The sequence below is a fragment of the Rattus rattus genome, chromosome 16 (assembly GCF_011064425.1).
Source record: "Rattus rattus isolate New Zealand chromosome 16, Rrattus_CSIRO_v1, whole genome shotgun sequence".
NCBI lineage: Eukaryota > Metazoa > Chordata > Mammalia > Rodentia > Muridae > Rattus > Rattus rattus.
The window spans coordinates 6179781-6194465 of record NC_046169.1 but is presented as its reverse complement, the minus strand read 5'-3'; the positions used below and the strand labels follow the sequence as shown (position 1 = coordinate 6194465).

The 14685-nt window shown below is 47.3% G+C and overlaps 1 protein-coding gene across 1 annotated transcript in view; it reads right to left on the bottom strand.

Annotated features, from left to right (window-relative positions):
• The window catches only part of Flt1 (fms related receptor tyrosine kinase 1), a 169994-nt gene that overhangs the window by 95834 nt on the left and 59475 nt on the right, over nt 1-14685 (bottom strand). Inside the window, exon 11 of the mRNA XM_032886730.1 lies at nt 350-464. Coding sequence (XP_032742621.1) covers nt 350-464 — 115 coding nt within the window. The remainder of the gene's footprint in view (nt 1-349; nt 465-14685) is intronic.

The window sequence follows — 14685 nt, the reverse complement described above, 5'->3', positions numbered from 1 at the left end:
TCCAGGACCCACACGGGAGGATGAGAGAGGAGGCTTACATCCACCTCTACCTCTGGCTAACGGGAAGTCTGACATTCATTTCTGGACTCATGAGTACTGCATACACATGGCACACACACACACACACACAAACACAGACACAACAGACATATATGTATAGAGGGAGAAAGGAGGAGAGAGAGGAGCATCAGGGGTCTGAAGAACACAGTCAGGAAAATGCAGCCACTCGAGCAGTGAAGACACCCCTCGGAGATTCGCTTCCTCTCTGAATTTTGAGCTCTTGCATTACTTGTGGGTCTCGTAAACCCAGAACCAGACTAGCCCACTATTTGTTTCATATGAACAGTACCTTATTGGTTCCTTCTATGACCGTCATGCGCTGAGTGATGCCCTCGATTCTGTTTCCTATGTTGCTGCTGGAATCCAGGATGAAGGATTCTTCACTCCCAAAGCAGAAGTCATTCCTACGAAAGAGAAGAGGTCATCGCAACGTTGCACAGAGCAGCCAGTGATGGCGAGTGAGGTGGAACGGACAGGATCGGTCCTCACTGAGACAGCCGCAGACTTTATGAGAGTCTTCTTCATCTAAGACCATCCCCTCCTCCTCAGGAACTACAAGTCGAAACTGTATCTACCCAGCAGGGAGATACTCCGACAGTGAGAAGATCTAAATAGTAAGGAAAATACTTAAGTTAAGGCATTTAATGCCTGGATTTCGGTTAGTTCTCAGTGGATGGAAGTAACATTCAAGTGTGTGTGTGTCCCCTCACATACAGGTTTGGGAGGTGTATATTGTATTAGTGAATAAAAACCTTGAGAAAAATAATGGCATTTCATGTGTACACAGGGTGATTTCAGTCATAATATTTAGTTACACACCTGCCTCCCACCCAGGGCTAAATAAGTGCCCATGGAAACAAACATCTTGGAATAGTTTATTGTATTTAATTAATTTCTCTCCAAGTCTGGTGTTATCACAGCCCTAACTTCTTAGGCTTCCAGTGTTTAATTATCAAAGGAGAGCGCTAAGAGTGTTGACTTCTAAAGGCTGTGAGCTCTCTTTTAATCTTTAAAATAACATTTATTTCTTTCTCGTTTCTGCGTGGGGGTGTTTCTCCTGCACGTGTCTTTACAACCCATGTGCCATGGAGGCCAGAAGTGGGTATCGGATCTCCTGGAGCTGGAGTCCCAGGTGGTTGTGGGTGTTGGGGATTGAACCTGGCTCTTCTGCAAGAGCAGCCAGCGCTCTTACGGCTGAGTCATCTCTCCCGGCTCCCGCTCTCCCTTTTTGAGTATTCCACTGCCCTGTCCTCTTACCAGCTGGGCTTGAGCTTTTGCTGAACAGAAAAGAGTGCTGCTTGAAACTAGAACATGATTCAGGCAGAATCTGGATTCTCAAACAAGGAGGAATTTTGAACCCCAGTTTCTAAGTAGCCAGAACAGTGAGGACTTACAGGAGATAAAAGTGGGAGAGGAAAGCCGGTGAGAGAGACAGGGAGAGAGGGCAGGAGAGCCTTCAGGGGCCTTGAGCTGGGAAGTAACTCCAGAACATTAACGCCCAGTCCTCCTTCCATTATATGACCCAGGATAGTCTCCCGCATTATACTCACCAGGTGTGGCTACGCTGTCTATCCACCCAGGTGTGTGTATGTGTGGTGTGTGTGTACATGTGCATATGCATGGTGTGTGTATGGCATACATTCATGTGTGGTGTGTGGTGTATAAGGTGTGGTGTATGTGCTATGTGTGGTGTACATATATTTGTGTATGTGTGTATGTGTGGTGTATGTATGATGTGTGTGTGTATATGTGTGGTGTACATATGGTATGTGTATGTGTGTGGGGTGTTTGTGTGTATGTGTACGCACGTGCTCCTAAGGATAGAACCCTGGGCTCAGGCTACATGAATTTTCCCCACTGCCCAGTTTCATAGTTAAGACTTACATGCTTCAATGGAAATTTCTACATCTTCTAAATCACATTTATAACCAGACAGTTTCAGCGCACGCACTGGAACAAATGTGTGCCCTCAGAGCTGTGGCTTCAGCCACTCAGGTGCTCTTCTGACTGGGCGAGAAGGCTTCATATGCCTTCTTGTGTCCCTCAAAGCACTGAGGAGGATAAGGGGAGTCTTTGTCAAAGATCTTAAAACTTCTCACACCCCATATTCAGGAAATGCAAAAAAAAAAAATACATCAGAGCAAAGCAAGGGAAATACAGTCAGCTCAGCTCGCTTGGGGCCACCGGCCTCTGAGCCCCTTCACCCACTGCCACTCTCGCTCTGAGGACAGTTACCAAGGCTCAAGTCTACTGTGGAAACTACAGACTCCACTTGCTTGCCAGGTCCTCCGAATGAAAAGGCCAGGTTCTGTGGCTCTTTTCTAATTCAGGGCCTATTATTTTTTCCCTCTTTGTCACTGAACCATAAAAATAGAATGTCATTGAGGACCTGCTTCCATTCCGCCACTTGAAAAGAGACCGAGGTGGGGGTGGGGCGGCCGGGGGGGGGCACTTGCCTAAGTCTTAAGAATACATCAAGCTCTTGAGGAAGTAGATTGTGCCATGTTTGAAGATACAAAGATAACCACGGTGCTGGGAACAGTCTTGAGGGAGGCGGAAGGCGAACAACAAGAGGAAAGCAGAGCTTGCTCCTGGTTTCCCACAGGAAGCCCACAGCAGCTCCTGCTAGAGCGAGATAAGAAAGCTCCCATGCACTATTCTGAACAAGGCCGGCGTTATCAGCCTTGCTCTGTCCTCTGAGTACTGCAAGCCCCTGTCCTTTCCTAATGAGCCCCAGGACTCCCCGCTCTATTTGCATGCAGCGTGTCAAGCACAATGAGGCGGAGGTATTTATAACCAAGTGAAGGAAAATAATTCTGGGGGCAAGTGTGGGTCCGTGCCATCTCTGTCCACTGCTCTGGGGGTTGAACAGCTTCATTAGGACGAGAGACCAGTATAAATAAATTAAAAGTTAGCCAACTGGGTACCAACATATGGAGCTGAGCCTTACATACAACATGCCCGTCTGCTGACTCCAATAGGGACTGCTCAAAGTTCCTAGTTCTAACGTTGTTCTCCCCACACACAGCAGTCTCCCGACTGCTGCCCTCTCTGTGAAGATGACGGAGACCTCTTTTTTAGATTCGTTTCTGGGTGGGGGTTTGCCCTGTTCCCTGTTCCCTCCTGGCTCTTTTCTAACCCTAAACAAGGGGCAGGTTGGGCCCTCTGAAGAATAGCAACACAAGTCAAAGCTCCCATCCAGACAGCGCCTCTGCATACAATATCTGCTTTTCCTTCGGGCACATTTCCGAATATCACACTTAACTCTTCTACGTTGTGACACCCACAGACGCTCGTCACATACCAAGAAATGACTGCGCTTGGGGGCTCCTTCTAGAAAGTTAAAATAATTTGCTTATCATTGTTGCATGTTTGAGTTTGCAAGGGTGGACCGGCGGCAGAATGCATATGGAGGTCAGGTTTCCCTCATGTGGGTTCTGGGGTTGAACTCGTGAGGTAGGGCCTGCGTGGCAAGCGCCCTTACTGGCTGAGCCATTCTGTGAGCCCCACAGTGCTGCTCTGTGTAAATCAAGAATGCCTTCACAGCTCTGTATTAATACCATTCCAGCATTGGGAAGTTTTGTGGCTTTCTAAGCTTTTTCTTTTCCTTCAGGTTTTAATAAACATCGCTCATCTGAGTGTGTGTGTGTGTGTGTGTGTGTGATTTCCTTTTTTTTTTTTTTTTTTTTTGGTTCTTTTTTTTCGAGCTGGGGACCGAACCCAGGGCCTTGCGCTTCCTAGGCAAGCGCTCTACCACTGAGCTAAATCCCCAACCCCGTGATTTCCTCTTATAAACTGCTCTCGGGGTTAACAGATTCTACAGTTCCTGATATCAAGCCTATTCCCTATGGACTCTTAACACACACGAGCATGATGTACACTGTGCACTCCACAGCAACCCGGCTCTTCCGTTTGTGCTGGTTTGGAACAGCGTTGATTTTTAGGTTTCCTCAGTACCTCCTGTCTCCTCCTCCCATCTAAAACTTGCATCTGTTCTTTAGCTGCTGGTGACGCAGCCTTCTCTTCTGAGAAGATGGGAGACGTGCATCTCTTTTAACAACTTCCGTAGAGAACTGAGCTGAGTACCCCTAGGATAGGGATAGAGGGGCAGTACTGAGCTGAGTACTACAACACATACTGAAAGCTTACATTAAGCCAAAATCATTGCCCAAGTGTATTAAATGTATATTTAAAATTTAATCAAGGAAGAAAAAAAAAAAACAACCCAAGACTCTAGAAAGCTCTATAAAGTCCCCAAACCAAATATTCTCCCCGTTTCTTTGATTCTGTTCTGGCTAGTGAACTCTGAGGATGAGCATGAACTGTGCTGATGTGTTTAATGAGAGTTCATTGCTCGCACTAACCAAGATGAGACCGTAAAGAACACGGACTCTTTTCAAGATAGGACACAAAAAGGGATGAGACTGTAAAGAACACAGAATTATTTCAAGGTAGGACACAAAAAAGGGGTGAGATCATAGAGAACACGGAATCATTTCAAGGTAGGACACAAAAAGGGATGAGACCGGAAAGAAAATGGAATCATTTCAAGGTAGGACACAAAAAGGGATGAGACTGTAAAGAACACGGAATCATTTCAAGGTAGGACACAAGGGGATGAGACCGGAAAGAAAACGGAATCATTTCAAGGTAGGACACAAAAAGAGATGAGATTTTAAAGAACACGGAATCATTTCAAGGTAGGACACAAAAAGGGATGAGACTGTAAAGAACACGGAATCATTTCAAGGTAGGAAATAGAAAGGGAAGCGAAGTCGAAGCTGTAAAATGTTTTTTTCAAGCAAAACAAAACAGAAACCAGAAAGGAGAAGAAAAACTGCTTGGAGGCTGGCTAGAAGGCACGCCCAGGACCAGGCTGGTTGAGGTCTCATTATGGCCTCCGTCCTGCGGTAGGGCCTGATGTAAACATCTGACGGCTACTGTGGGTGTTATGTCAAAACACTGGTGACAGCGCATCGGGAGCAACAGATTGATAAACTCTGCCAACACTCTTCCCTCCTCTCACATTCTCTTCAAACAAATGAAACAAGTCTGGGGAGAGGATGCTGGCAGGAGAGGCGTGGGGTTGGAAGGTGTGTTTAGACAAAATGGTTCCTGCTCCCTTTGCTCAGGAAGAGATCCTGGCCCTTCAGGGTGGTCACGGGGTCAGGCCAAGGGGACTCTGGAGGACTGACTTTATTGAGAGACCTTGTGACGCCTTGGAGGCCATACTGAAAATTACTTCTTGTCTCAATGAGGGGGTGGGGTAGCGAAGAGAGTTTCGGGGACTGTAGGTAAGCTTTAGGTCAACTCCTTGGACAATGGTGGAGGGGATCCAGAGTCCCGGGCCGCCCTTGTTTAGATAAGACCTTTTCCATGAGTGCCTTGGCTTGCCAGGCTTCCTGCTCTGGAGGCCTCGTGGTCCATTCACACTCAGGCCTGTCTTCCAGCCTCTGCCTCCCTTCCTCATGCTAGCCTCTGTGCTTGGCTTATAAGGATGGGCTTGGACAGCTACCGTCTCCCACCTTTCCAGGATCTCCTAGTAGGCTCAGGGCTCCTTATCCCTACACCTGGGTGGACCGGGAGGCCAAAAGTGTTACACCCAGATAATAGCCTCAGTGAGAACATTTATTTTCTTCATTCATTTTTCTTCTTAGTGAAGGACTGTTTGGCCTGCAGAGGAAGAGTGATTTTTATAAAGAGATCTTTAAGGAAATGTTAGGAGTGGCTACCAATAATATCCTTTAGCACACGCAGGAAGGACATTCAAGAACCCTCCAATCAGTCAGTGAAGAGCATGTCAGATTATCACCGTGTTTTGTTCCTGCAGAAAGGAAGACAGCTTACTTGATACACGGTAGGGCATGGGGTCATGGTTTAGCGCAGGGGTGAGGGAGCTGGGGGGATGGGGTGGTGGTGGGTGGCTTTTGGGCAGCAGATGTCTGACTATGAGAATCTGACTATAGGAATGATGGTCACAGCAACACTGTCAAGGCCTTTCCAACCCTTCTGCCTTCTTGAATGATTTCAGACTTTTTTGCCTTTGGATCACGGATGACAAAATCACTTGTGACAAATTCTGCTGGGTGTACTGTCATTGAACTACACTGAGACGTGTCAGAATGACCAGCCCTGAGGCCTTCACTGTAGCAGAAACATGGCTGAGGAATGCCCTGCTGTGCTCAGAGAGCCCAAGAGAAGTCCTATTTCTCGGCTCTTAGCCTGGCTTTAATCTCCTGGAGCTTTTACTATTGCAAACGTTTATCCCCACTGTCTTGCTCTCGAGTACTTCATCTGACGAACTCTGATTCTACGGCAATGGCCGTGTTCTTAGCCTCGTAAACAGCAACGAACCAACCCCATGCTACTGTGGCTCACTGGTTCTACTGTAGGTATTAAAAAGCAAACAGAAAAGATTTAAACAATTTAAAGATGATCCTTTTGCCATGAACAAGTATCACGGTGCTAGCGAATGGGTTAATTGAGCCTCAGCATTGTGCCTGGCACACGGGAAGCAGACTGGAAAAGTCACTAGTCATCTGGTGCACTGAGAGCTACAAAGGAGCAGAGAGATTATGATGTCATACTAATCATTGTGACCTTACTGGCCAGAGAGCCCACCTGGCTTGCTACCAAGTGAGGAGACTGAGCCCGACAGAATGGTTGATCCGAAGGTGGCCTTATACTTATCAGGAGCCAAATTGCCATGGGTCCCTGACCTCAGATGTGCTGAAGACAGGCCCTAGTGACCATCAGATGACCTCAAACCACCTCTTTAAAACCAATCACTGTGCCACACCACCGGTGTCCGTCCACTCACAGTGACAGATATAAGTGGCGACAGATCTGATGGGGACCTCGATAAAGTCGGCTTGGCAGTATCAGTGCCTGACAAAGTGATGTTCCTGGTCAGTTTCAAGGCAGACAGGGATGCTGACATGTGAAAGAGGCATCTTCTGGTCTAACGAAAAACAAAACAGACCAATGGTGGTCTTCTCCACCTCCCACAGGTGGGCGAAAGCCCTGGCTTGGAGTTACCAGCACCATTTTAAATTACTCTTTTTTCTCCCATTGCACATTCCCTTTGCACGTCTTTTGAAAGAAACACGTGGTTTGCTTCCTGCTGCTATTGAAGGATGGCCTTGTCTATCAAAGAGACAGGTCAAATTTATGGGAAAATATCAGAACACAGTGGAGAAGGCGCCAGCAAATCACCAAGAGCGGTAAGCCACCGAAGATTACACAGGACTGGAGTCTGAACACTTTGTGGCTGAAGAAGAACTGGATCCAGTAGACACAGGCTGGTGCAACCCCACTGACCTAAGTCACTGAGGCTGTGCTCTATTTCCGGTCTTATTTTTTTTGGAATAAGTTGTCAGACCTGTTCAAAGACACAGGCATGCTTCTTGGGAGAACATTTGCCAAACGTCATGGATTGTCTCGAGAGACGGCTCCTGGTCAGTCCACACAGGATCTCACTGTGTTTGACACCTCTTTGGAGGCTATGCTTTTTGGCAATGGAGCCGCCCCAGAGTCGCCTAAAGGATACCCTAGAAGATCTAGGCAACTTCACCAAAAAAGCTCAGCATATGCGATGTGCCAGCCACGGGGCCGAGTGTATCACACGCATCATCCCTCTTCTCCCACCCTCACTCCCTGTCAGTGCTGACTCCACTGCACCAATGAGGAGACCCAGTCTCAGAGAGGTCTAGAACCCCACGGCTGGGAGATGACAGCGGGAGGCAGAGCCCGACCTTGAGCGGAACATCCTTAAGCTGCAGGCCGTATTTCATCCTAACGCCTTGACGACTGGCTCTTGCGATACCGCAACACGGGCTTCTTAAAACATACCAGCTTTTGACCAAAATCACTCATGTGAAGGTCTAAGTGGCCACCATTTTAATTTTTGAGAGGGGAGGGGAGGGAGAGGGAAAAGGGGTGGGGACACAAGGCTGGAAGTAGACACGTGAGCTGCTTTCAACCAACCTGATCCCAGTGACCCTGGATGCCACTCATTGGCATTTTTTTCTGGCACATCCTCCAGGACTGTTTCCTAAAGAGGTCCTTGAACCCTAGGGCCTGAGTTGGAAACTGGAGGTGATAAAATCCCTGCCCCGTAGAAATGCTGTGGTAATTAAATGAGATAACACATGCATAGAACACACGGGAGTCAGCCACATCTGAAAATGAAAACGGAACTGTAAAGCCAGAGGTTTTCTAGCAGCCAGGACGGACGATTTAGTTTGAAGCCATCTCTACCCACTCTGTTATGTTTGCCCAAGGACTTTCCCACACCCCCAGGGGCAGACCGTGAAGAAGGCTGGAACAAGGGAACATCAAGACCCCAGACAGAGGCCCATTCAGCTTCACAGTCTTGGTGCTTAGACACAGAAGGCCTTTCAGGGACTCCGTGCCTGTGACACACGCTAGATCTAGGCACTAGTAGGTAGTCTGCGAAAGGACATCTGTAGGAATGAAGAACTGCTCAACAGACAGTAAAACTTCCCACACTGGCCAGGGGAGTTGGGGGAGGGGTGGTGGTGAGTGACAGCTCTACCCCCAAACTTTCAGGCTGTAGTAAGGCTTGCCTTTCCGATGGTGCCTTTTTTTTTCTTGGAGGCAAAGCTGATGAGCCAGACAGTTGATTTTGAGGCGCGTCCTCTCTAAGTAGACCTCAGTCACCCCTGCTCTATCCCTGTCCTTTTCCATCTGACTTTCCCAGACCTGTGCGTCATGTTCAGGGCCCAGCTTTTACCTTTTCCCACGGCCCCTCCTCTAAACTGCTGAACTGCTGAACTGGTCATCAGCCACCCTGACCCATTTTGGTCAGCCTGGTGCTGGGCACTGGCTGTGGAAACCCAATGCCGTCCTGGGGTGCAAGATAGTAATGAAATGGAAACAGGGACACGACCTGAGGAGGGCTGAGTGCTTGCTTGGTCCTAACCCAGAACATTCATGAGCAAATGGGGCTCTTCTGCCAGAAACGAAACATTCCCGCCCAGTGAGAGAGCCACAGAGGGTCGTGCCTGTGAGGGCCAAGCATACAATAAATGGAGTCACTAGCTCTGTGTCTCCCAACCCACCCCGTTCCAGCTTCATCTCATTCAGATACCACACTGGCTGCTCACGCTCCGTCCAAAGGTCCCCTCCCACCTGCAGAGCTGAGCTCCAAACAACCTGCCTGCGTTCCGTCATCCTCGGCCTGCACTACCGACCTGTTTAGCCCCTCCCCTTTATGCTATAACCTGAGAAACAAACTCTGAGCTCAAGGCTCCTTCTGGCCAAGCAAGAGAAACTACAACTCCCATAGACAGTGGCCATGTAGACTAGAGATGAGCAGAGGTTTTGACGCCAGAGGGATATACCCGTCAAACCGATGGTGTCTAGACAACCCAGTAGACCGTTGTCTTGAAGGACCAGCTATAGGGAATGTGGGGAGATGAGGACTGAGGGTAGGTGTTGCCTTGTGGGTACCTCTTGGGCTACAGTCTACTTTCTTTCCATCTCCACTCACTGGGTTCTGTTCTGTGCCAAGGGGGGCCCTGAGTTCTATGAAAACTGCCCACTGAAGTGCATATTTCAACAAACAACTCTACCGGGTCAGTGGTTAGAGATGTAAGACATCCTCATCCGAGCACAGATACAGGGTCCAGCCTGTTTACTGAGGATCTTGGGTCAGATCATCACTCTCCAGATTCATGATAAAAAAATGCTCGCCCCACATATAAAAGTCTCTCCCATCTTCTCGAGGCATTTTCTTAAACTGCATGTCATGAAACAATACCAAACCCTGCTGAGAAGACCCCAATCAAACCAGTGCAGACTTCCCAGGACACGGTGTTCTGGCTTAATCTAAAACATATAATGAAATGTGTGATAGCAATTGTAGGAGACAGTTAATCATTAGAAACAATTACTTGTTGGGTTCACTGCCGTAGTATGAAGAGTGGGAAAAGAGATTTTGTAAAGCTTGGGCAAGTGGAGAAGGGGCATTGGTCTGGAAGATGGAGTAGCGCTGTTCTGTTCTCAGGACTGTGTATGAAATATTAACGAGGGCCGTTGTCTGGACACTCGCGGTGGGCCGTATATGGGGGTGCTTCCTCATCTCACAATTATCTGTGAGAACTCAAGAAGTGTCTCATTAGTCAGTGAACATTCCCTCTTGGCGACTGATAAAAGTCTCTTGTATCAGATGACCGGTTTTATTTGGCCAAGTTTGCTCTCAAATGTCCTGCTCAAGTGGCCTGGGCAAGTGGTCTTCTTAAATCCTCATTTGGACTCTAGGTTTTGTTTGTGGCCAATTAAAATTCCCCACAGGCTGTCTTACTGGAGCCCTCGGACTTAGACACACTCTGCAAAGACTGGATGTCAGAGCCTTGGGTGCAAAGTCTCAGTTTTTTTTTTTTTTTTTTTTTTTTTGGACAGTGCGGTAGATATTAAAACAGGAGGGAAGTGATCATATTTATACAGAGAGAGCCTTTTTAGATGGCCACTACCCTCAGACATCTGACCCACATTTTGCCCCCAACACATGTGGACTCTCTGGATTTAATTATGAAAACTCTCCTTCTGAAGAAAGAGCAGAATACAGGGCCTACAATGGTGACATCACGAAAACGAATACTCGTTCTTGCCAGCCATCGATTCAATTGGGTCCTTGAGGACATTTCTAATTAACTACCAGCAACAATTGTCTTTTTTGTGTCCTGTTCATTCTGCATACCCCACTGGTGCCCACACTATGATTCTCTGGAATGAGCCATCCCTGACACATCCCTAATGACCCTGGCTGGCTTTTCTTGCAGATTTGCAAATCTAAACAATAGGGGATGCAATTAGGACAGCCCTTCTCCGCCCATCTTTCCCGATTTTGTAGGCCACCCCCTCCTCCCACAGAAGCAAAGGGCAAAGGACACTTAGTCCTGGATCGGTGAGCTTTCTGTAGATGTGCACCCCAAATCCTTCTATCGGGTGTTTCAGAAATGGGCTGTCAAAGTGTCACTGAGAGGCAGGGAATAATGTTTTCTATTTGTCTTCTAACAGACGTAATTAGGTTAGACTCCATACGTGACCTACTTAAGAGCTTTAGAAATAGCAGTTTTGGGGTCCATCACAGATTTATTGATTTTTTTTCTTAGACGACTGACCAGTTTAGCCAGGAAAGTCATAAAGGTGATTTAGCCTTCTACAAAGTGAGAAATCAGCGTTGTCTTTTCCATCTTAAGGGGCCTCATGGGAAAAAAGACAAAATAAGGCATGGGAAGTTTTAGAGACGGCCAGACAGAGGTGATATGCTCTTCTGGGCTGTGGCCACCAGAGATGGTCCAGGCTCGCACCAGTGGACATGTGGGATGATGCGAGTGGCGGAGGGATGGTTACACACTCATGTTCTCTTCTCTCTCGTAAGATAGAATTTAGGGTTTCAAACACACTAAGCAGGTGCACTCGAGTATCACCAGCCCTGCCTCCCCCACCACCCCTCTTGGTAATTATTTGTGTTAAAACCACAGAGCTGATTCTGTTTGGCAGAGTGTTATCTACATAAGCACCCTGCTTTCACCCATTAAGATGTTCTGTTCACTTGTCATTAGTCTCCAGTTATTGGTCAAGTTAATTCATAATTTATAGGCAGCAGTGGGGCAACTGCCCATGAAGATCAGCTGGGATGTTATTTCCTGTTTTTGTTTGTTTGTTTGTTGTTTGTTTTTGGAAGGAGAACATGCAACGTAAAGTGATTTTCTCATTGAGCTCCTCCCTCCTTGGGAATGAGCGGAAAGGAGACACCAGCTATTGCCATTGACAGAGGGGAAGTGGCTCAGGTTAACTAATTAACCAGGGTCCACAGAGGTCAGGGGTAGTGCCCGGAGGAGACCCCATCTCCTTGATGGCTGGGTCTCTAGCATCATAATAGTTTGTAGTAGATTGTCTGCAGGTGCACACCCAGGCCCCATAAGTAACCACCAAACAAGTCTGGCCCTACACTGTCAGAACAAGTGGCACGTGATGCTTGACACGGCCAGTAGCTACGACATATTTGTGTGGTGAGATAGTTGGCATCACACAGTTGGGTTGGCCACTGATGACGTGCGAAATCAGTGCATGGGATACAGGCAATATTAATGCGATCCCTAGAACATTTCATTGGCCGTCACCGTTTTGGTTTTGTCTTTTTGTTTTGGACAGGATTTTATTAAATAGGTCTGGCTGGGCTGGAATTTACTACGTACACTAGGGCTTGAGGCTCACAGTGATTACCACCTGCCTCTGCCTCCCAAGAGCTGGGATTAAAGGTGTGCACCACCATGGCCAGCACGGTGGATTCTTAAAAATGACAGTTTTGCAAAGAAGTCCATGCTGTCTAACACTTTCTCCATTGTAGACACTAACAGTATGCTTTACGAGTGTGTCTATGCTAAGATCGATGCCACTTATTACTCTGAACTTAGAACGGTGACCATGGTTGCTTTCTTATTGCTCTGATAAAATACTGACCAAAAGCAACCCGAGGCCAGGAGAAGGGTTCATTTGGCTTTCAAGTTCTAATCCATCATCATCCAGGGAAGCCGAGGCAGGGACAGAAGCAGAGGCCATGGAGGAACGCTGCCACTTGCTTGCTCCCTCTGGTTTGCTCAGCTACCTTCCTTATAGAACCAGGCCTGCTGGATAGAGATGGCACTGGCCACAGAGAGAATGGGTCCTCCTGTTTCATTGAGCAGTGAAGAAAATGTTCCACGGTCACGCTCCCAGGTCACCCTGACAGAGGCAATTGCTCGGCCGAGAGTCCCCCTTCCTAGGTGTCCTCAGGTTTGTGACAAGTTGTCAAAAGCTATGGCCGATAATGAGAGAGAATTAAAGTGACTCGGGCCTACAGTAAAGACCCAGACACAGGTTAAGAGCAAGCTTGAGTTTTAGAACAAGTTAAAAAGCGCATGAAAACCAGCCACGTTGCTCTGGCTACTAGTGGGGGAGATGACCTAAGCTAGACGAACGTGAGCTCAAACATACATTATCAGTCACCCGAGGTCTTGCTGGCATCGAAGCACATGCAAGGAAAAGCAGCCCCTGAACATCGGTGCTGATGACTGGGAGCACAGGGAGATACTGCCCACACCCCTCTCCTCATCCTTTCTTGGGAACTCCCTATTTCCCGAGCGGGACCCCTTGTTGCCAGCCCCGTGCTGTGGCTTGTCACTGTAGAGAGCAGCCCCTTGGCCTGCACAGTCTTCTTTAAACCGTCCCCACACATGAGTGTATGAATGCTTCAGCAAAGCTCACCGGGGACTTGCCACCAAGAGTAGTACCTTTGGCTGCAGCGATGTCTCCTTGGCTGCTGTGGTAGAGGATCTGGGTTCAATTCCCAGCACCCACATGATGGCTCACAACCATCTGTGACTTCAGTTCCAGGGACACCTGACACCCTCTTCTGCCGTCCATGGGCACTGCATGCACACGGTACATATGCATACACGCAGATACACACACATAATTTTTTTTTAAAAAAATCCTTAAAAATAAGTAAAAAGAATATCATTTGGCCCAGGGGGCTTACTCCTATTTTATTCTGTAAAATCAAGGGACAAGTAGATTCAACTGAGTATGGGCTCTGGGAGAGGCAGCTTGCTCTGTCCCCCTCCTCCCAAGCCTTATCATTCTTACAGGGCTGGACAGAACGACTTCCTGCCAGATGGGAAAGGATGAACAGTGTGGTCAGTTCCTGGGAGTCCCATCATGCTTCCCACCCACCTCTCTGTTCTTCCTTTTACTTTTATTTCAGTCTTCTTAGTTCCTTAAATTTTTTTTCTTCCTCTGACCTACTCGTATCCGCTCAGACTTACTAGACTTCTATTTTTAGAGCAAAGCAAAATTGCACTTGGCTTCCCATCATCCCTATTCACTTTTTAGAAATGGTCATTAACATTTGTAAAGTGGTGAAATTAGTTCTGGTATAGGTAAAAAAAAAAAAAAGTTCCCCTCAATGTTCCTCAGAAGGGACTTAGTATGGGTCTCCGAGAAATGTGGTCCTCCAAATGCTAGTCAGAGCCCAGTCTCAAATTTCTGTGACCGTGGGCTTTCCCCAGGCATGTTACCTCTGCTCGTGAAGTGTATTTAATCGTCTTGACTTAAGTTAATGGATGATGTGTGGAGGGTATCTATAGTTCATACTGCCACGGAAGCTTCCTAGGTTGATGCTAGGCTACCACAAAAGAGGGTCAGCAAATATCTAGATGTCTCTATTGATGGTTAAGAATCAAGAAAAAAATAGTCCCCAAACCCCTCGTCACTCAGTGCTAACAATTTAATTCTATTACATTTACCAGAAATTCTCTCCTTCTCTGAACACCTTACCATCCAAATACATAGGATAAGGAAATGGGGGATCTTCAGTCCTTTCTCCTTGCCCATTAGTTATAGAAATGTATATAATACCCACATTTTGGGGTTGGGGATTTGGCTCAGTGGTAGAGCACTTGCCTAGGAAGCGCAAGGCCCTGGGTTCGGTTCCCAGCTCCAAAAAAAAAAAAAAAAAAACAGAATAGAAAAAAACAAAAGAAACAAATAATACCCATATTTTATTCTTAGTGCTGTTTTAAAAACCAGTGCTTTAAACCCTATAAACTACACACA